Genomic DNA, 23,865 nt, shown 5'->3' with positions numbered 1-23,865 from the left:
CCAGGATGAAAACCTGACTTTTAAAAAGTTATCGAAGCAATTCACATATACAGAAATTAAAAACAAACAAAACTGTATAGAAAGACATTGAAGAATGAAATGGCAACCCACTCCAGTATTCTTGCCTTGAAAATCCCATGGACAGAGGAGTCCATGGGGTCACAAAGAGTCAGACACAACTGAGCGACTAAGCATATAGCATGTATGCTTCTGCTGCTGCTGCTAAGTCGCTTCAGTCGTGTCCGACTCTGTGCGACCCCATAGACGGCAGCCCACCAGGCTCCCCCGTCCCTGGGACTCTCCAGGCAAGAACACTGGAGTGGGTTGCCATTTCCTTCTCCAATGCATGAAAGTGAAAAGTGAAAGTGAAGTCACTCAGTCGTGTCTGAATCTTCGAGACCCCATGGACTGCAGCCTACCAGGCTCCTCTGTCCATGGGATTTTCCAGGCAAGAGTACTGGAGTGGGGTGCCATTGCCTTCTCAGGATAGCATGTATAGAAAGACATAAAATAAAATATCTTCTTCCATTCCATAGTTCTGAAAATATAACCACTATTTTAGGTTTATTTCCCAGGAAATAAGAAAGGATTCTTATATCAATTTATTTATACATGTACTCTATATTTTACATTTACCCCAATGTAATATTAGTATAAATACCAATCTACTCCTCACGTTTTTCTCTTCACATTGATCAAGGTTGTCTTGCTTTCTTACATGTACAAGCTTATCTCATTGTTAATGTCTTCATGGTGTGTCATTATTTAGATGTATCAGAATATTCTTAAGCAGTCCTATGTTTATTCTGGAGAAGGAAATGGCAACCCACTCCAGTATTCTTGCCTGGAGAATCCCAGGGACAGAGGAGCCTTGTAGGCTACAGTCCTTGGGGCCACAAGAGTCGGACACAACTTAGTGACTAAACCACCACCATGTTTATTCAGTCCTATAATGTTTCTTCCAGTGTTTAGCTATTATGAATGATGTCATAATAAACATTATTTTAGAGCTATCTTCCATGCTTTCCTTAAGCGATTTTTCCAGCAATAGAAATGTGGTGTCAAAAACCCTAACATTTATTTTTATCACTTTGATCACAGGGCAGGAAACTTTGATTAGTAGTTAAAAATGGGAACTCCCACTTCCTTTTTTCTAGTTTACTAATGCATCCTGCTCTTTGAAAAAGCTATTTCACAGATGCCTATCTTCGGGCTAGGGTGATACTGTACAACTTTGAGATCAACGACAAAAGCGCTATTCCTGAGAAAGCTTCTCTTTTGGCCTCTGCCTTGGGCAGACCAAGTCTTCATGCTGCTGTGGGTATCACTGCTGATCTTGGGTAAGTAGAAAAGCTCAACATGAGCCCTGGGTGGGGTTAGGACAGCATCTCTCTACCACAGACCTGGCTTTTTCGGGGGGCTCAGCCCCTTCTCAAAGATTCTTTCCTGACTCGAGAGATTATGTTCTCTGACTTCACCGTATAGCTCAGAGAGTCTTACTTTGAGGCTGCAAGAGTGATCAGAGCCTCAACTTTACAAAAAAGGAAACCACAGTGACCACAGCACTAAGGGATTATTCATTTTTTTTCTACAAAAAATACTACATCATGAAGTACAGCAAGAGTATTCTGTTTGCTTGTTCATATGGTCTCATTCAGAGAAGACCTTACCTTTCTGTCTGTAAAGGAGGTGTGTTTATTCCTTATGTGACAATCCAAGGCTGTGGTGCTGGACATGAGAGGACAAGTTTTCTAAGACAAAAGATGTCTCCTTCTTTTGCACACAAATGCAAATGATATCAGTGATTGGCAGTTTAAGAGCACAAAGAAAGGGAGATGAAGACAGGGACTCACAGGGGGAAGTGAGCAAGGCAGGGGAAAAACCTAAGATGCTTGATATTTTTCTTTTCCCCTTCAGGTTTATTGAAGCATAATTGACAAATTAAAATTTTATGTATTTAAGATGTGTAAGATGTCTTGATACACATATATTATGCAATAATTACCACAATCAACTAGTTAGCATTCCTCTCACTTCACATAGTCACCTTGTGTGTGTGGTAAGAACACTCAGGATCAATTCTCTTAGCAAATTTCAACTTAACGTTATTGTTAACTAGTCACCATACTCTACATTAGATCTCCAGTACTGCTTCATCTTACAACTGAAAGTTTGTTCCTTTGACCAACATGTCCTCAGTTCTCCTACAGCGTACTCACTGCTGGCAAACACCATTTTAGTCTCTGCTTTTGTGAGTTCAACTTTTTCAGATTGAACATGTAAGTGAGATCATGTAGTATTTGTCTTTCTCTGTCTGGCTTATTTCACTTAGCATAATGTCCTCCAGGTTTATCCATGTTGTCGCAATGTCAGGATTTCTTTCTTTCTTTAAAAGTTGAATAATATTCCATTGCATATATGTGTGTGTGTGTATACACATGCTACCTTTTATTTATCCATTAAACAAAAGACAGACACTTAACTTGTTTCAATATTCTAGCTACTGTGAGTAATGTTGTAATGAATATGGGAGTGCAGGAATCTCATTGAGATACTAATTTCATTTCCTTCAGATATGTACCCAGAAGTGGGATTACTGGATCATATGATAATTTTACTTTTAATTTTTAAGGAACTTCCAGACTATTTCTGCATTATGACTGTGTGAATTATATTCTTGCCAACAATGTACAAGTTTCCTTTATCAACACTTCTTATCTTTTGTCTATTTGATAATAGCCAATCTAATTAGTGTGAGGTGTTATCTCCTGGTTTTGATTTGTGTTTCTTTAATGTTTGAGTGGGGAAGGAAATGGCAACCCACTCCATGTTCTTGCCTAGAGAATCCCAGGGACAGAGGAGCCTGGTAGGCTGCCGTCTATGGGGTTGTGCAGAGTCAGACACGACTGAAGCGACGCAGCAGCAGCAATGTTTGAGCATCTTTTTATAAACTTTTGGAGATTTGTACATCTTCTATTGAGAATATCTATTCATATTCTTAACTATTTTTAAATCAGGTTATTTGTATTTTGCTGTTTATTTGTTAAAGTTCCTTAGACATTTTAACCCCTTATTGGATAGATGGTTTTCTTTTATTTTCTCCCATTTCATAGGTTACAATATTGTTGATTATTTCCTTTGTTTGCAAAATTTTTATTTTTGATGCACTCCCATTTGTTTTAGTTCTTGTTATTGTTGCCTATGCTTTTGGGGTCATATCCAAAACTCATGTCCTAGGTCAATGCCAAGAAGCTTTCTCCATGTGTTCCCTTTTAGCAGTTTTACAGTTTCAGGTCATACATTTAAGTCATTTATTTCAAATTGATTTTTGTACATGATGAGATACAAGAATCCAATTTTATTTGTTTTCATGTGGAAATTCAGTTTTCACAGAGTGATTTATGGAAGGAACTCTTCTTTCCCCTTTGTGTGTTTTTGGTACAGATTTTGAAGATCAGTTCAGTTCAGTTCAGCCGCTCAGTTGCGTCTGACTTTTTGCCCATGAACCGCAGCACACCAGGCCTCCCTGTCCATCATCAACTCCCAGAGTTCACCCAAACTCATGTCCGTTGAGTCGGTGATGCTATCCAACCATCTCATCTATTCTTTGGATCTCTGAATTCAGATGCTTATATCTGAGGGTGGTGTTATCTGCATATCTGAGGTTGTTTATATTTCTCCTGGCAATCTTGATTCCAACTAGTGCTTTCTCCAGCCCAGTTTCTCATGATGTACTCTGCATATAAGTTAAATAATCAGGTTGACAGTATACAGCCTTGACGTACTCCTTTCCTATTTGGAACTAGTCTGTTGGTCCACGTCCAGTTCTAACTGTTGCTTCCTGATCTGCATACAGGTTTCTCAAGAGGCAGGTCAGGTGGTCTGGTATTCCCATCTCTTTCAGAATTTTCCACAGTTAATTTTGAAGATCAGTTGACTATAAAAGTGTGCATTCATTTCTAGGCTCTCTGTTCTGATCCATTGATCTATATGTCTATTTTTATTTTAGTTTAGATTGTTTTTTATTGGAAAATAATTTTTCTACAATACTGTGTTCAGTTCAGTTCAGTCATTCAGTCATGTCCTACTCTTTGCGACCCCATGAACTGCAGCACGCCAGCCCTCCCTGTCCATCACCAACTCCTGGAGTTCACTCAAACTCACGTCCATCGAGTCAGTGATGCCATTCCAGCCATCTCATCCTCTGTCGTCCCCTTCTCCTCCTGCCCCCAATCCCTCCCAGCATCAGGGTCTTTTCCAATGAGTCAACTCTTCGCATGAGGTGGCCAAAGTATTGGAGTTTCAGCTTTAGCATCATTCCTTCCAAAGAACACCCAGGACTTATCTCCTTTAGAATGGACTGGTTGGATCTCCTTGTAGTCCAAGGGACTCTCAAGAGTCTTCTCCAACACCACAGTTCAAAAGCATCAATTCTTCGGCACTCAGCCTTCTTCACAGTCTAACTCTCACATCCATACATGACCACTGGAAAAACCATAGCCTTGACTAGATGGACCTTTGTTGGCAAAGTAATGTCTCTGCTTTTGAATATGTTATCTAGGTTGGTCATAACTTTCCTTCCAAGGAGTAGGCGTCTTTTAATTTCATGGCTGCAATCACCATCTGCAGTGATTTTGGAGCCCCCAAAAATAAAGTCTGACACTGGTTCCACTGTTCCCCCATCTATTTCCCATGAAATGATGGGACCAGATGCCATTTTAGTTTTCTGAACGTTAAGCTTTAAGCCAACTTTTTCACTCTCCACTTTCACTTTCATCAAGAAGATTTTTAGTTCCTCTTCACTTTCTGCCATAAGGGTGGTGTCATCTGCATGTCTGAGGTTATTGATATTTCTTCGGGCAATCTGGATTCCAGCTTGTGCTTCTTTGAGCCCAGCGTTTCTCATGATGTACTCTGCATAGAAGTTAAATAAGCAGGGTGACAATATATAGCTTTGACGTACTCCTTTTCCTATTTGGAACCAGTCTGTTGTTCCATGTCCAGTTCTAACTGTTGCTTCTTGACCTGCATACATATTTCTCAGGAGGCAGGTCAGCTGTGTATTCTTTTTGTACAGTTCTTCTGTGTATTCTTGCAAGGTTGTGTTGGCCTCTGCCATATATCAACATGAATCGTTTTGATTATTACCACAGCTTTGTAATAGTTAGAAGTCAGAAATTGTATTTTCCAGTTTTGTTCTTCTGGCTCAAGATAGTTTTGACTTTTGGAGGGTCCTTTGTATCTGAAAAATCTGTTCAGATTTTTTCTTTGTGATTGCTATGGGACCTATATAAAATATAAGAATTTAAATTAATAAATTTATTTAAATCAAGTATTAAAACTCTATCCTTTAATTATCCCCCATTTTATTATAGATATCACAATTTACATACTTTTACATTGTGTATACATTAACAATTTGTTGTAGCTATAGTTAATTTTTAGCACTTTTGTCTTTTTAAACTTTTTGCTAGAGTTAAAAGTGTTTTACATACCACTATATAGGATTTTATGAATGTTTATTTCCCCTCAAACTTCATATATTAAAATTTTGACACTGAAAGTGATAGTATTAGGAGATGGAGGGGCCTTTGGGAGATGATTATGTCATGAGGACACAACCATCATAAAAGAGATTAGTGCCCTTATAAAAGAGGTCAAAGAGAGTCCTGTTATGCTTCTTCCATGTGAGATTATAGTGAGAAGGTGGCTGTCTATGATGAAGTGGACTGTGCCAGAGAGAGTCAGCCAGAGTTACTAATCTCCAGAACTTTGAGAAATAAATTTGTGTTGTTTATAGGTTACCCAGTACAGCACTTTTGTCATAACAAATTGTATAGACTAAGACACAGTATTTAACATATTCTGAATTTGATTATACTCAGTTCAGTTCAGTTCAGTTGCTCAGTCATGTCCAACTCTTTGCGACCCCATGAATTGCAGCACACCAGGCCTCCCTGTCCATCACCAACTCCCGGAGTTCACTCAAACTCACCTCCTCTTCCTCAATTCATGATGGAGGTATATCCTAATAAACTCATTATAAGTAGAAAATATCATAAGTCTAAAATGCATTTAATACACTCAGCCTATCAAATATTATAGCCTAACCTAGACTGCTTTAAACATGCTCAGGACACTACCTTAGCTGATAGTTGGGTAAAATCAGCTAACACAAAGCCTATTTTATAATAGAATGTTGAATAATTCATGTAATTTACTGAATACTGCACTGAAAGTGAAAAATACAATAACTGCATAGATACAGAATTGTTGTAAGTGTGTCTGTTGTTTATCCCTGTGACTATGTGGCTGACTGGGAGCACTGGCACACTGCTGCTGTCCAGCATCGCAAGAGAGTAACATACTGTGTGTTGCTGGCCCAAGAAAAGATCAAAATTCAAAGTCTGGCTTCTAGCAAATGCATATTGCTTTTGCACCATCACAAAGTTGAAAAATCATAGGTCAAACCATCTGAATATTCACCTTTACTAGTGAATTTTACAATTTCATGTGTTTTCAAGTTGCTGTTGCTGCTGCTAAGTCACTTCAGTTGTGTCCGACTCTGTGCGACCCCCTAGATGGCAGCCCACCAGACTCCCCCATCCCTGGGATTCTCCAGGCAAGAGTACTGGAGTGGGGTGCCATTGCCTTCTCTGAGATCATAATCTGCATATCCATAATTCAATACACTAACTCTGTCTTCTCAAAACGTAGGGATCAAGCTTCATTAAAATAATGCTGGATCATTACTCACATTCTCCACCAAAAAACAAACAAAAAACTGATAATGCTGGTACTCATTATAACAAAGTCCTGAAGAAATATGTCCAGTACCCAGAGTATCTGCATTATATTGCCTAAAATATCTAGTTTATAACAGAAATATTAGACATGCATAGAAATAGGAGTTGGAACTGTATAGTGGGGATAAAGGGCATTTGAAAAATGACCAGTAAAATTACCCTAGTAAAATTAGGTGATATCTCAGCAAAAAAACGGGGAGGCCAAAAGGCAGAGGGAAACATTCAAGGTGTGCTAAGAAAAAAACCTATCAACCAAGAAGTCCATCTTGACCAAAACTACCTTCTGAAAGATAGAGACAAAACAAAGATGCTCTCAAATCAATAACAACTGAAAAAATATGTTAATAGACAATTGCCTCACAGGAATTACAGGAGGAGTTCTTTAGCTTGAATACCAGGGATTCCAGAAAGTGGTTCATATTAATGTTAACAAAGAAAAACACCTGTATATTTAATGCCATAAGAATAAAAGGCAGAAGTAATACAATTTTCTTTCAATTGATGTGAAAGGAACTATGTAAAATAGTTCCTTTTTAAATATGTGTGTCATGTGTTAGTACACTACAATATATAGCAATGTGATACCCATGTTAGGACATTTGCCATTCAAAAGCACAAGTGTAAGAGTAAACTGTACTGAGCAAAGGAAATGACCACAGATGGTACACAAGTGTACCAAAATATCTGAGAGGATTATATCATTAATATAATCTGCATGACAATAATAAAAAAGGGAAAAGAATAAAGCTTTATATGAATGCTTTCTTGTATCCCTGGGATTAAACTATGATAATATGTAATCAATGCATATATTTTTAAAGAGGAACCTCTAAATTTTTTAAAAATATCTAATGGAGAAGCCATTTAGAAATGAAAGTACTAGAATATATTCATTTAATGAAAAATAAATTTATAAAGGACTAAGAGAAGGCAATGGCACCCCACTCCAGTACTCTTGCCTGGAAAATCCCATGGATGGAGGAGCCTGGTGGGCTGCAGTCCATGGGGTCACTAAGAGTCAGACACGACTGAGCAACTTCACTTTCTCTTTTCACTTTCATGCATTGGAGAAGGAAATGGCAACCCACTCCAGTGTTCTTGCCTGGAGAATTCCAGGGATGGGGGAGCCTGGTGGACTACCGTCTATGGGGTTGCACAGAGTCGGATACGACTGAAATAACTTAGCATAGCATAAGAATTAAAAGTGTTAGTTGCTCAGTCATGTCCAACTCTTTGCAACCCCATGGACAATAGCCTACCAGGCTCCTCTGTCCATGGGTTTCTCCAGGCAAGAATACTGGAGTGAGTAGCCATCCCCTTCTCCAGGGGATCTTCCCTACCCAGTGATTGAACCTGGGTTTACTGTATTGCAGGCAGATTCTTTACCTTCTGGAAGAGTTAAAAATTTAAGAGCTGTAAAACACAAAAGGTAAATGCCAGGTGTATTGCATCTATGTCAATAATACTAAGAATGAATGAATGATATGGTCCAAACAGGAGGAAGAGAGTTTCACCTCATATGAAATAGACAAACCCTGATCTAAGTATGTACTATGTAGAAGAAGTAGACTGTATTTTTTATTATATTTTTAATTTAATTTTATTTATTTATTCATTTATTTTCAGCTGTGCTGTCTCTTTATTGCTGAGCATGGGCTTTTTTCTAGTTGGGATGCTTGGTCTTCTCATTTGCAGTGGCTTCTCCTGTTGTGGAGCACAGGCTCTAGAACACTGGCTCATTAGTTGCATAGCATGTCCTTAGTTGCCCTGAGGCATGTGGAATCTTCCTGGACCAGGGATCAAATCTGTGTCCTGTGCTCTGGCAGGCAGATTCTTAACCACCAGGCCACCAGGGAAGTCTAGAAAGCACACTTTAGATGAAAGATACTAAGAGTGAAAGTCCAAGTGTGTGATAGATACACATGTGAATGACACCAACATGAAAAGAGGTTGTATAAACATTGTGCAAAATGCACTTGAAAACAAAAATTATTAATAGAGATATTGAGGGATATTATATGGTTCCCAAAGTCTCAAATGTTATGGCTTGCATCTGAAGTGAAACCTAAAAAAAAAGGTGTAGCCTTTTTCATGCCTCTGTTAGCAAGTGAGAGAGACTGAAAATCAGTACCATGTCTATTGACCTTCACAGACGTTAAAGATGACTCACCAAACCTGATTTGAGGAGGAAAGGAAATAATAAAATTTAAAGTAGGGATGAATGAAATGGGGAGTGAAAAAATCATAGAGAAAAACCAGTGAAACCAAAAGTGAGTTTTATAGAAAAATTAACAAAATTGACAAATCTTAAGCAAGGTTGATCTAGGAAAAAGAGGGAATATTCAAATGTATACAGTCAGGAAGACTGAGGGATATTACTACGGACATTGCATAAATAGAAAAGGACTATGAAAGAATTCAGTGAACAAGTATATGCCAAAAGCTAAGACGACTTACATGAGACACATAATTTCCCTGAAGGAAACAAATTATTGAAACTATGAAACTAAAACAAAAATAAATAAACCATAAAACCCAAAATCAAAACAGAACTACAAAAAGTGAAGTGCTTGAGGGACTTCCCTGGTGGTTCAGTGGTTAAGAATCCCTGTTCCAGTGTAAGAGAGTTCCCTTTTCTCCACACCCTCTCCAGCATTTATTGCTTGTAGACTTTTGGATTGCAGTCATTCTGACTGGCGTGAAATGGTACCTCATAGTGGTTTTGATTTGCATTTCTCTGACAATGAGTGATGTTGAGCATCTTTTCATGTGTTTGTTAGCCATCTGTCTGTCTTCTTTGGAGAAATGTCTATTTAGTTCTTTGGCCCATTTTTTGACTGGGTCATTTATTTTTCTGGAGTTGAGCTGTAGGAGTTGCTTGTATATTTTTGAGATTAGTTTTTTGTCCGTTGCTTCATTTGCTATTATTTTCTCCCATTCTGAAGGCTGCCTTTTCACCTTGCTAATAGTTTCCTTAGTTGTGCAGAAGCTTTTAAGTTTAATTAGGTCCCATTTGTTTATTTTTGCTTTTATTTCCAATATTCTGGGAGGTGGGTCATAGAGGATCCTGCTGTGATGTATGTTGGAGAGTGTTTTGCCTATGTTTTCCTCTAGGAGTTTTAGAGTTTCTGGTCTTATGTTTAGATCTTTAATCCATTTTGAGTTTATTTTTGTGTATGGTGTCAGAAAGTGTTCTAGTTTCATTCTTTTACAAGTGGTTGACCAGTTTTCCCAGCACCACTTGTTAAAGAGATTGTCTTTAATCCATTGTATATTCTTGCCTCCTTTGTCAAAGATAAGGTGTCCATATGTGCGTGGATTTATCTCTGGGCTTTCTATTTTGTTCCATTGATCTATATTTCTGTCTTTGTGCCAGTACCATACTGTCTTGATAACTGTGGCTTTGTAATAGAGCCTGAAGTCAGGTAGGTTGATTCCTCCAGTTCCATTCTTCTTTCTCAAGATAGCTTTGGCTATTCGAGGTTTTTTGTATTTCCATACAAATTGTGAAATTATTTGTTCTAGCTCTGTGAAGAATACCGTTGGTAGCTTGATAGGGATTGCATTGAATCTATAAATTGCTTTGGGTAGTATACTCATTTTCACTATATTGATTCTTCCGATCCATGAACATGGTATATTTCTCCATCTATTAGTGTCCTCTTTGATTTCTTTCACCAGTGTTTTATAGTTTTCTATATATAGGTCTTTAGTTTCCTTAGGTAGATATATTCCTAAGTATTTTATTCTTTCCTTTGCAATGGTGAATGGAATTGTTTCCTTAATTTCTCTTTCAATTTTCTCATTATTAGTGTATAGGAATGCAAGGGATTTCTGTGTGTTGATTTTATATCCTGCAACTTTACTATGGAGAACAGTGTGGAGATTCCTTAAAAAACTGGAAATAGAACTGCCTTATGATCCAGCAATCCCACTGCTGGGCATACACACTGAGGAAACCAGAAGGGAAAGAGACACGTGTACCCCAATGTTCATTGCAGCACTGTTTATAATAGCCAGGACATGGAAGCAACCTAGATGCCCATCAGCAGATGAATGGATAAGAAAGCTGTGGTACATATACACAATGGAGTATTACTCAGCCATTAAAAAGAATACATTTGAATCAGTTCTAATGAGATGGATGAAACTGGAATCTATTATACAGAATGAAGTAAGCCAGAAAGAAAAACACCAATACAGTATACTAACGCATATATATGGAATTTAGAAAGATGGTAACAATAACCCTATGTACGAGACAGCAAAAGAGACACCGATATATAGATCAGTCTTATGGACTCTGTGGGAGAGGGAGAGGGTGGGGAGATTTGGGAGAATAGCATTGAAACATGTATAATATCATGTATGAAACGAGTCGCCAGTCCAGGTTCGATGCACGTACTGGATGCTTGGGGCTGGTGCACTGGGGCGACCCAGAGGGAGGGTAGGGAGGGAGGAGGGAGGAGGGTTCAGGATGGGAACGCGGGTATACCTGTGGCGGATTCATTTCTATATTTGGCAAAACTAATACAATATTGTAAAGTTTAAAAATAAAATAAAATTAAAAAAAAAAAAAAAAAAAAAGAATCCCTGTTCCAATGCAGGGGATAGGGCTTGGATCCCTATTTGGGGAACTGTGATGCCAATGCCTCAGGGCAACCAAGCCTGTGCACCACAACTAACACCTGATGCAGCCAAATAAGTATAAAAATATATTTTTAAAAGGTGAAGTGTCTGAATTATTAAACCAGAAAACACCCATAAAATAAACCCAGACTGTACCTCTGAGTAGATGACGTCTATACAAAGTTCTTCAAAAGTTTTCAACAATATATATTACTGTTGTTCACAAAGTCTTCTCAAAGGAGACAATCAGTTCAGTTCAGTTCAGTCGCTCAGTCATGTCCGACTCTTTGTGAACCCATGAATCGCAGTACGCCAGGCCTCCCTGTCCATCACCAACTCCCGGAGTTCACCCAGACTCACATCCATCGAGTTAGTGATGCCATCCAGCCATCTCAACCTCTGTTGTCCCCTTCTCCTCCTGCCCGCAATCCCTCCCAGCATCAGAGTCTTTTCCAATGAGTCAACTCTTCGCATAAGGTGGCCAAAGTACTGGAGTTTCAGCGTTAGCATCATTCCTTCCAAAGAAATCCCAGGGCTGATCTCCTTCAGAATGGACTGGTTGGATCTCCTTGCAGTCCAAGGGACTCTCAAGAGTCTTCTCCAACACCACAGTTCAAAGGCATCAATTCTTCGGCACTCAGCCTTCTTCACAGTCCAACTCTCATATCCATACATGACCACAGGAAAAACCATAGCCTTGACTAGATGGACCTTTGTTGGCAAAGTAATGTCTCTGCTTTTGAATATGCTATCTAGGTTATACTTCACACTTATTTTGTGAGACTGTTACTACTGTAATATGAAAAGTGAAAAGTTAACTACCAAAACAAACAAACAAAAACTCAACCCTCAAAAAACAAAAACTATACACCTGAGACTTTCCTGGTGGTCCCATGGCTAAGACTCTGAACTCCCAACGCAGGGGGCCTGGGTTCAATACCTGGTCAGGGAATGAGATCCCACATGCCACAACTAAGAGTCCACAAGCTGCAACTGAGGGTTCTTCTCAAATATGGGTTCTTCATGACCTTTGACCCTCTTTTTAACACTGTTAAAGGCTTCTCTCCAATGTGAGTCCTTTCATGGATTCAAAGAGACTTGCAGTTTCTGAATGGTTTCTCACAGTGTTTATATTGATAGGGTTTCTCTCTGGTGTGAAATCTTTCATGTGATTGAAAGCTTTTATGACTGCAAAAAGTTTTTTCACATTGTTTACATAGGATTTCTCTCCAATGTGACTCCTTTCATGGAATCAAAGAGAAATGTGGTATCTGTATGCTTTCTCACAGTGTTTACATTGAGAAGACATGGGAAACAGCATTTTGTACCTAGGAAGCTCACGATATATAAGGATCTTTATTCTACAAGGACAATGTACAAGATATATCTAGGCAGCAAGATCTCATGTAAACAATTGTTCAAGCAAAAGTTACCAATGATGGTAAAAGTGGATAGTAAGATATATGCCAAGTCGTTGGTAATGACTTCATGAAACAGAGGGACAGTAAGAGCTGGAGGGGGCAGGGATGGAGTGCAGGAAAATGTAATAAAAAGGGACCTCATAGTTGGAAGCTGCATGGAATACTCCAGAAATGGGAAGACGTCCTAGTGTGGCACCAAAACAGAGGAGCAGAATAGGGTAATGGCCAGGAGCATATGCTTTGGAATCAAACAAGATGAGTTCAAATAAATGGGTTAAAAATTATATTCTGCCCCTCAGTTCAGTTCAGTTCAGTTCACTCAGTCGTATCTGACTTTGTGATCCCATGGACTGCAGCATGCCAGACCTCCCTGTCCATCACCAGTTCCCCCAGTTTGCTCAAACTCATGTCCATTGAGTCAGTGATGCCATCCAACCATCTTATCCTCTGTTGTCCCCTTCTCTTCCTGACTTCAATCTTTTCCAGCATCAGGGTCTTTTCAAATAAGTCAGTTCTTCTCATCAGGTGGCCAAACTATTGGAGTTTCACTTCAGCATCAGTCCTTCCAATGAATGTTCAGGATGAATTTCCTTTAGGAAGGACTGGTTGGATCTCCTTGCTGTCTAAAGGACTCTCAAGAATCTTCTCCAACACCACAGTTTAAAAGCATCAATTCTTCACTGCTCAGCTTTCTTTATGTCCAACTCTCACATCCATACATGACTACTGGGAAAATTATAGCTTTGACTAAATAGACCTTTGTTGGCAGAGTAATATCTCTGCTTTTTAATATGCTGTCGAAGTTGGTCATAACATTTATTCCAAGGAGCAAATGTCTTTTAATTTCATGGCTGCAATCACCATCTGCAGTGATTTTGGAGCCCTCAAAAATAAAGTCTTTCCCTGTTTCCCCATCTATTTGCCATGAAGTGATAGGACCAGATGCCATGATCTTAGTTTCCTGAATGTTGAGTTTTAAGCCAACTTTTTCACTCTCTTCTTTCACTTTCATCAAGAGGCTCTTTAGTTATACTTCACTTTTTGCCATAAGGGTAGTGTCATCTGCATATCTGAGGTTATTGATATTTCTCCTGGCAATCTTGATTCCAGCTTGTACTTTTTCCAGCCCAGTGTTTCTCATGATGTACTCTACATGTTAGTTAAATAAGCAGGGTGACAATATACAGCCTTGACGTACTCCTTTTCCAACTTGGAACCAGTCTGTTGTTCCATGTCCGGTTCTAACTGTTGCTTCTTGACCTGCATACAGGTTTCTCAGGAGGCAGGTCAGGTGGTCTGGTATTCCCATCTCTTTCAGAATTTTCCACAGTTTGTTGTGATCCACACAGTCAAAGGCTTTAGTATAGTCAATAAAGCAGATATTTTTTCTGGAACTTTCTTGCTTTTTTGATGATCCAGCGGATGTTGGCAATTTGATCTCTGGTTCCTCTGCCTTTTCTAAATCCAGCTTGAACATCTGGAAGTTCACAGTTCGCATACTGTTTAAGCCTGGCTTGGAGAATTTTGAGCATCATTTTGCTAGAGTGTGAGATGAGTGCAATTGTGCGGTAGTTTGAACATTCTTTGGCATTGACTTTTTTGGGGATTGGAATGAAAACTGAGTTTTTCCAGTCCTGTGGCCACTGCTGAGTTTTCCAAATATGCTAGCATATAGAGTGCAGCACTTTAGCAGCAGCATCTTTAAGATTTGAAATAGCTCAACTAGAATTCCATCACCTCCATTAGCTTTGTTCATAATGATGCTTCCTAAGGCCCACTTGACTTCACATTCCAGGGTGTGTGGCTCTAGGCGAGTGATCACCCCATTGTGATTACTGGGTTGTGATGATCTTTTTTGTATAGTTTTTCTGTGTATGCTTGCCACCTCTTCTTAATATCTTCTGCTTCCATTAGGTCCATACCATTTCTATCTTTTATTGTGCCCATCTTTGAATGAAATGTTCCCTTGGTATCTCTAATTTTCTTGAAAATATCTAAGTCTTTCCCATTCTGTTGTTTTCTCTATTTCATTGCATTGATCACTGAGGAAGGCTTTCTTTTTTTAATTTTATTTTATTTTTAAACTTTACAATATTGTATTAGTTTTGCCAAATATTGAAATGAATCCACCACAGCTTTCTTATCTCTCCTTGCTATTCTTTGGAACTCTCCATTCAGATGGGTATATGCTTCCTTTTCTCCTTTGCCTTTCACTTCTCTTCTTTTCACAGACATTTGTAAAGCTTCCTCAGACAAACATTTTGCCTTTTTGCATTTCTCTTTCTTGGGGATGGTCTTGATCACTGCCTCCTGTACAATGTCATGAATCTCCATCCTTAGTTCTTCAAGCACTCTATCAGATTTAGTCCCTTGAATCTATTTGTCACTTCCACTGTATAACTGTCAGGGGTTTGATTTAGGTTATACATGAATGGTCTAGTGGTTTTCCCTACTTTCTTCAATTAAAGATTGAATTTGGCAATAAGGAGTTCACGATTTGAGCCATAGTTAGCTCCTGGTCTTATTTTTGCTGGCTGTATAGAGCTTCTCCATCTTTGGCTGCAAAGAATATAATCAATCTGATTTTGGTATCGACCATTTGGTGATGTCCATGTGTAGAGTCTTCTGCCCCTACCAGCTATAAACAGTTTTTCGTCTGTAAAATGGGGATAATCATAGAATTTTCCTCATAGGGGTAGTGACAAGATTACATGAAATAACATAGGTGAATATCTACCATATAGAATACACTCAAAAAAGTATTTGTTGTTGTTGTTTGTCATTCAGTTGCTAAGTTGCATTCAACTCTTGTGACCCCATAGACAGTAGCACACCAGGCTCCTCTGTCCTCCACTGTCTCCCACAGTTTGTTCAAACTCATATCCATGCTTTGACTATATGGACCTTTGTTGGCATAGTGACGTCTCTGCTAGCCTAAACAATTTCTTGTCTGTAAAATGAGGACGATCATCAAACTTTCCTCATATGGATAGTGAATAGATTACATGGAATGATATAGGTTGCATATCTACTATATAGAATACACTCAGAAAAACAATCACTACTTATAGAACAATACAAAATCCATGGTGTCAAGGTTTTCAGAAAATGGCAAATAATCCATTGTTCTGATTATAACACTTAGGTTTGGATTACTTCTCCATTAGCCCCATGTGGACAGAAATAATATCCCTTTTGCTCACTGCTGGATTTCCATTGCCTTGTCCAGTTCCTAGATATGGTTAGACAAATTCCACAAATTCCTGTTGAATGAATGACTCAAGTCTGTTCCTCATTGGAATGTGTAATTAATGTACAAACCTGTCAGTTTTGCCTTCTCTGCCTCTTGATTCCCCCTTTCTCAAACCTGTATCCTCTCAAACCAGAATTGAAAGAGAGACATGTACCCCAGTGTTAATTGCAGCACTGTTTACAATACCCAGGATATGGAGGCAACATAGATGTCCATCAGCAGATGGATGGATAAGAAGTTGTGGTCCATATACACAATGGAATATTACTCAGCTATAAAAAGGAACCCTTTAGAGTCAGTTTTAATGAAGTGGATGAAATTGGAGCTTATTATACAGAGTGAAGTAAGTCAGAAAGAGAAAGACAAATACTGTATTTTAATGCATATGTATGGAATTTAGAAAGACAGTACCAGCAATACTATGTGCAGGGCAACAAAGGAGGCACAGATGGAGAAGAAAGGAGAACAGATTTTTGGATTCAGTGGGAGAAGGTGAGGGTGGGATGATTTGAGAGAATAACACTGAAACATCTACATTACCATATGTAAAATAGATGACCAGTGCAAGTTCGATGCATGAAGCAGGGTACCCAAAGGCAGTGCTCTGGGACAACCCAGAGGAATAGGGAAGGGAGGGAGGGGTTCAGGATGTAGGGACCACAGGTACCTGTGGCCAACTCATGTTGATGTATGGCAAAAACCATCACAATATTGTAAAGTAGTTATCCTTCAATTAAAATAATTTAAAAAACCCATATCCTCTTAAGGAGAGATACTTACTGATCTAGTACTTCTAATTAATTCACTGTTCAATAATCATTTATGAAACAGGTCTGATGAGTTAGGCACTGTTATAAATTCTGTGTGATGTATGGTGAAAATAAGAAGTCCCCGCTGTCATGCAGATTCTATTGTAGAGAAGGGAAAGTGAACAAACAAACAAGATGATTTCAGATAAATACTCTGAAGAAAATTAAGTATCATTATATCTTGCTCTGCCTTCTCTCCAGTCCTTCTGCTTTACCTCTTCCAGAGTGCTCCAACGAAGATACAATTTTTAATCTTGCCACTCCTCCTCTTAAAACGTTTCCATGGTTCCCTGTTACTTTTATGATGAAACTATAGCTGCTTACCTCTCATAACTTAGACCCTGTCTGCTTGTCCAATCTGATTTCCCTTAAATTCTCTACCTTCCAGAACCACTCTCCTACCCAGATGAACACCCAGTGCTATTTCTTCACATCTGGGGCCTTTCTGTCTCGACTGACCTCTCCATCATCTCTTCCCACACAGAAACACCTTTCCCTGGCTGACTCCTATGTTCTCATCCAGTTTTCTCAAGCATCACTTCCTTTGCTACACACTCGCTCCCACACACAGACCCTCCATATTGGGATGGGTGGCCCTTCTGCCTTTATGATGCCCCCATGTGTATTTTTAGTATTTACACCCTGTATTATAATACTTATTCTTCAGGTTTCTGTTTACCACCCACCCCGCCCAATTAACTTCTTGCTACCAGATACTATTTTTTAAATTCATCTTAATAGTCCAAGCACAATGACCAGTATATATATATAGACATTTGTTAAATGACTGTTATATTTTTAAAATAAATTCTAATGAAAAAATAATAAGTGAATGGGAAAAAAGCAGGCATTACTTTTGAAAAGCCAAAGAATCTCTGCTCTGTGCTCATCTCTGACTCTTTATATTTTTACAGCTCCTGTCGGTGGACAGTTTGGTGAGTTCTCCTTATGTTCTTCAGTGTCACTGGATAAAGAGTGTCTCTCTAATAAATATGAAATACTTGTGACAATTGTCTGAGGATCTCTAATATCTCCTGTTTCTCTCGCTGACATCGACAAGGATGTGAAAGTGTCACCCGGTTTACTGGCATTGCCCTACAGCCTGGATAGCTATATAGTCATCCTCAGACCCTTCCCAGGAGAAGTAGCAAATGCTCAAGCAGCTACAGGCTTTCACTGGGCCCTGCACTTACTCCTATTGCAAATGAACCTCAGATCACAAGGCAGGACATCTTAACTCCATGTCAAATGTTTAGGACTTGGGATAAGATGTTCTCCAGTCATCAAACTCAAAAAATTGCTCTGAAAACATCACAGTGGGAATGTTTCATTCTCTACAGTTTTCTCTCCAGGAAATGTGTGGAAAATAGAGCATCCAACAGATGGGCCCTTAAAAGGAAGAAATGCACAATAAGAGGAGATTGGGGGAGAAGATAAATTGTCTGTTTCCTACATTTTTTTAGAGTTCTGACTCTTCATTGACATTCATTTGGATCAGAGGGTATCTTGGATATTTGAAGACCCATGAATAGCAAGAACTGTCTACAACCTCTCTCCTGTCCAAAATCAGATGCATCAGTGTTTCATCCTTGTTTAGATCATCTCTGGATTCTAGCTAACACCTTGTCCATTCCTTGCTTTACCATAATTATCTATGATAGACTTTTTATTTATTTATTTTTGATAGTGAAACAGTTAAGTGTTTATTAGGAGGAAAAAGGGTACAGTGCATGTGGATAGATACACGGGCAGACAGAGAGAGAATTGCTCCATCATGGTAATTTAAATCACTTACATGGGGCATTTCTTCCTGGTTCCCTTTGGCCAATCACTTTGATTTGCCTGGTTCTAAGTCTGTATTTGATATATCTAAGGATCCTCCCATGTGTGTGTACACATCTCTTAGCCAAGATGGATTGTGGTGAAGAGACCTATGTGTAGACTGAGCATCGCTCTTTTTTTTTTTTTTCCTGATAGGCAAGAAGTAAATTTATTAATATAGGGTGCTTGTAAGAGATGCAAACGGACAGGCGAGGGAGCTCTGTCCCGAGGATTGAGTGGGCTACAGTTTTATAATGAAAAAAAGAGGAGGGGAGAAGACCTCCTTCTTCAAGTACATGTAGATGCAGACATAAGGCATACATCATTAGCTCCTCCTTCATATTAGGCAGAAAACTGTCTGACCCTATGAGGTCAAACTAGGATTATCATATTAGTGGAAGGGTGGTGACAGTTCTTCCATCTAGTGGCCTGGGGCATATCTGTGGTTTTGTTTATGGTTTTATAATTAAGCAAGCTTGCTTCGTTGAACAATGTTCCAATAGCTTTCTTGGGCTATCATTAACTTGCAATGGCCTCCCAAAGTTTCCTAAGTTTCCTTCTCTATCTATAGTCCCCTACTAGGATCATCACTCTCTTTTGACTTCCAAGGAGCTTTCTAGTTGGGAAGGCTTTCTTGACTTTGAGAATGAGAAATATGTGGTCTTATCTTTATCTTTTTCTGTATATCATCTATAAAATGAAAGTGCTAAGCAAGTTAATCTCTCAAGCTTTTGTCAGTGCCAAAATCTTAATATGATTTATCCCTTCTTTTGTGCAAAGTGCAAAACTGTGATTTTAACAACTCCTTGTGAAGTTCTTATGAGTTTATGAACATGATAAAGTGGCAGAGGATGACTTTTTCCAGAATGCAATTCCATAACAGACTAACCAACCATTTTTCCTATTGACATTTGGCAGTGAATCTTGCTGGTATTGCAATCTTGAAATCTCTTTGCTCACTGCCATTCCTCAGCAGTCACTTTCTCCTGGGTGAGAACTCTGGTTGAAACAAAGCCATGAACAGTGACCTTCCTGGGGATTTCTTGGGGATTCTCCAAAGTCAAGGCCTCTAGACTGTGCCTCACAAACCACTGTGATGGGAACTGTAGGCCACTCCACCTCAGATTCTTTCTTTTTCCTCCACAGCAAGTGAAATAAAATCTATAATTTCCCTCCATCCTCCATGGACCACTCTCTTCCAAGGAGAGACTGTGACACTGACTTGCAAAGCATTTCAGTTCAATGCACCACAGAAAAGAAAATGGTACCGTTGGTATCTTCCTGGAGAAATACAAAGTGAGACAACAGAAAACACCTATGAGGCCCGTGAATCTGGAGGGTACAAATGCCAGGCCCAGGACTCACACTCAAGTGACCGTGTGGACTTGCTCTTTACTGCAGGTAGGAAAGAAATGAAAGAAAAAAAAAGTTTAGGAATAATAAAGTGACTCAAAAACCAGCTGCATTTACTAATTCAAAAGCTCTAGAAATAGGGTCCAAGAATTTATATATTTTACAAGCTCCTCAGGTAAAAGAAAATTTGAGAAGCAATTTATTTGAATGGTTTCTGAACCTATGTTTAGTTTGAGGCTTATAAATTTATTTGGAATAAAAATCTATGTGAGGATTTATTAATATTTTATAGATAGGTAGATAGAAGATAGAGAGGGAGTAATTTCCATTTCTGTCCTGAAACCACCTATTTTGAATGAATTTGAGGCAGTTATATAATCTTTCTAGTTATAATATAATGCTCTTTAAGTTAGTGAACAAGGAACAGTATAGTAGCAAAGAGCTAAGAAAATGCTTAGCCTCTTTGACCTGACAATTCTTCTCTTAAGAACTTACCTACTGAAATAGTCATAGATATATACAACCAAAATTGAAGAATCTTAAATGGTCAAGAAGAGAAAAAATTCATTAAATATTCTTACTGACATTGAAGGAAAATGTGGTCATTGAAAACCAGGTTAAAGAATGATATTGATGACATAGGAAAGTATTCATAGTAAAGTAAGTGAAAAGCAAATTATCAAGTGGATAAATACTTTAATTTCATAAAAAGAAATACATACAGACTCTTATATACATGCACAGAGATAAAAGAAGTAGAAAAATATATGCCAAAATCTGGTGAGTTGATAAGATTAATTTGCATTTCTGTTTTAAGCATTTTCTCAAGCATATGTGTTCCTTTTAAATCGAGGGGGAAAAAAGGGATTTCCCTGGTGGTCCAGTGGTTAGGACTCTGTGCTTTCATTTCAGGGAGCATGGATTTGATCCCTGGTTGGGGAATTAAGATCCCACAAGACATGTGGCATGGCCAAAAATAAGTAAATTAATTAAATAGATAAAATCAGAAAAAGAAATGATGATTACTTTAAGAATCCTTTTCCCTAGTTCCCAGGCTTATAAAATCTTTTAGAATAATAGCAAAAAGAAGGGAGAAACAATCAGAAGAAACAAACAACCGCCCTTGTGTTTCCTACAGCCAGCCTGATCCTGCAGGCTCCATCTGATGTGTTTGAAGCTGACTCTGTGGTTCTGAGATGCCAAGCAAAGGCAAACGTAATACTAAATAACATGACATTGTACAAGAATGGAAAAGTCCTGCAAGTCCTTGACAAAACTTCTGACTTCCATATTTATCAAGCAAGTATGAAGGACAATGGTGACTATCACTGTAGTGGATTTAAAGATACTCACTTGGTTTCTTCAAACAAAATTAAAATCGTAGTCCAAGGTAAAGCGTTCTTTATTTTGTGAAATAGGTTAGTCAAAATGAGGACTCCTGAGATTGTAGAGGATAAAAAGAGCGGTCTGAAATACTACTGAATCTCAGGGAGCATTCCTACAAGGCATAGAGAAAGTACTGTTGTGCTTTGGGCTGAAGGATATTAGTAATCAAAGGCGGCATCTTTTCTGCCTGCTTTTGTATGTTCTGCTTGCGGGTGCGGAGGATGAACTGTGGTTTTCTCCAAAGCAGTTCCAAGCCTCACTTTGCTGAGAAATATTGTGATCCTTCTCTCTAGAGCTGTTTCCAAGTCCCGTGCTGAAAGCCAGCTCCACCCAGCCCACTGAGGGGAACACAGTGACCTTGACCTGTGAGACCCAGCTCTCTCTACAGAGGCCAGAAAGCCAGCTCCTGTTCCGTTTCGTCAAAACATCCATGTGGTCAGAATGGAAAATCTCCCCAGAATTCCAGTTCTCTCCCATACGTAGAGAAAACTCAGGGTCTTACTGGTGTGAGGCACGGAGATTGAATTCCCTTGTCCAGAAACAGAGCCAGGAATTACAGATACAGGTACAAGGTGAGTGGTAGTGGGTTCTGAGATTTGCCAGAATGGGGCTGGGAAGGGCCGGGCAGAATGACACAACAGTTTGTTTTTCTTTCAGTACTGTGAGACACAACTCGTTCTTTTTCCTCTGAAGTTAGGCTTCCTTGACATCATTTTTCTGTCTTTTTTCCTGGTGGGCCTATAGGCATGGGCTTCCCAGGTGGTGCTAGTGGTAAAGAACCCGCCTACCAGTGCAGGAGACATAAGAGCCCCGGGTTTGATCCCTGGTGGGGAAGATCCCTTGGAGGAGGGCATGGCAACCCACTCCAGTATTCTTGCCTGGAGAGTTCCATGGACAGAGGAGCCTGGCGGGCTACAGCCCATAGGGTCACAAACAGCTGGACACAACTGAAGTAGTCATATACTATAGGCATAAACCACAGAGCCCTTTGACTGAGCTAGATGGACTCTGCTTAGCCAGATGGACAGATTCTTAGAATGCTAGATGCCTGGAGGTGAGCACTTAAGAATAAGAAAACTAAAGGACAAGAGCTTGGGGAACAAATATTTCTAACTAAATGTATTTAGGGATGATGTTGTTCCCACTGGGCTTCCCTTGTGGATCAGATGGTAAAGAATCTGCCTGCAATGCGGAAGACCTGGGTTCGATCCCTGGGTTGGGAAGATCCCCTGGAGAAGGGAAAAGCTGTACGCTGCAGTATTCTGGCCTGGAGAAGTCTATGGACTGTACAATTCATGGGGTCGCAAAGAGTCGGACATGACTGAGTGACATTCACTTTCACTTTGTACCCCTATTGCTTTTTCCTAAGTCTCTGAAACTGTATAGGTCTTCAAGCATGAATGCCAACCAGTGGTCAAATGCCTCTTCTGATTTATTTTGACCTATTGATATCTCATAGGAGCACTAGGAAGGATGCAGATCTGGGGTGCATGCTCTCCTGAGTGAGGAAATAGTGAAAGTGGTTAGCATTCTCCATCAATTTGCTCCCATTCCCAAGCAAAAGAGATGGTTCCATGTTTCTTTCAAACTGTCTGAAACTGGAAGTGTTAGTTGCTCTGTCCTGTCTAACTCTTTGCGACCCCATGGACTAGAGCCCACCAGGCTCCTCTGTCCATGGAATTCCCCAGGCAAGAATACTGGAGTGGGTAGTCATTCCCTTCTCCAGGGGATCTTCCCAACCCAGGGATCAAACCCGGGTCTCCCATATTGCAGGCAGATTCTTTGCCATTTGAGCCACCAGGGAAGTCCTTGAAACTGTCTAGATACTATTAATCTTTGTTTTGTAATCATAGGCAACATTTTTTTCTTATGTATATGATTTGGACTGGACAATTGAGAGGAAGTAGAGGATGTTACTCAACAGTTGCAACACAGTGATTTCTAGCATAGGATCTCCCTTCATGTTACTGATGGAACCCAGACCCCAAATCCTACTCCTTATCTGTTCCCAGGTATCTTCCCTTGTTCTTCAAGCCTGCAAGATGACTCAAAAAGGCATTGCCCTTAGCCAATATCCTAGTGTAAAACCATAACCACCTGGAGTGTAGAACACTTTCATCCCAGATTTTCCTATTTTAGGAGGACTGTCACAGGTCCACCTCCTCTGACCATCTAACTGACAGGCAGAGGTGTTAAGAAGTGCTTACTCCAGGGCAAGCTTGCTGTATATGTCAATGATTGATTTCCAACAAAGCACCGAAGTTGTCACAGCTGCAAAGCAAGTACCTCCAGTGCCAAGTCTTCCTGTCCTTTCCATCCCGACCACTTCAATGTTAGGCACTGGGTGTAATTTCCAGGATGACTGGCCCATGCTCTGTCAGGTAGGG

The 23,865-nt window shown here is 39.4% G+C and overlaps 1 protein-coding gene across 2 annotated transcripts in view; it reads left to right on the top strand.

The window, feature by feature from the left end:
* Window positions 1–1,186: 1,186 nt before the first annotated feature.
* Window positions 1,187–23,865, top strand: part of FCRL5 (Fc receptor like 5) — a 65,784-nt gene continuing 43,105 nt past the window's right edge. For both annotated transcript variants that reach the window (XM_070365668.1, XM_070365659.1), the window contains exons 1-5: window positions 1,187–1,340; window positions 17,833–17,853; window positions 19,886–20,140; window positions 21,231–21,482; window positions 21,772–22,050. In XM_070365668.1, coding sequence (XP_070221769.1) covers window positions 1,310–1,340; window positions 17,833–17,853; window positions 19,886–20,140; window positions 21,231–21,482; window positions 21,772–22,050 — 838 coding nt within the window. In that variant the 5' untranslated portion in view covers window positions 1,187–1,309. The remainder of the gene's footprint in view (window positions 1,341–17,832; window positions 17,854–19,885; window positions 20,141–21,230; window positions 21,483–21,771; window positions 22,051–23,865) is intronic.

The sequence above is a fragment of the Bos mutus genome, chromosome 3, assembly GCF_027580195.1.
Source record: "Bos mutus isolate GX-2022 chromosome 3, NWIPB_WYAK_1.1, whole genome shotgun sequence".
In the NCBI taxonomy this organism is placed as follows: Eukaryota; Metazoa; Chordata; class Mammalia; order Artiodactyla; family Bovidae; genus Bos; species Bos mutus.
The sequence above is the reverse complement of the archived record's forward strand: the minus strand, read 5'-3'. Positions and strand labels throughout refer to the sequence as shown.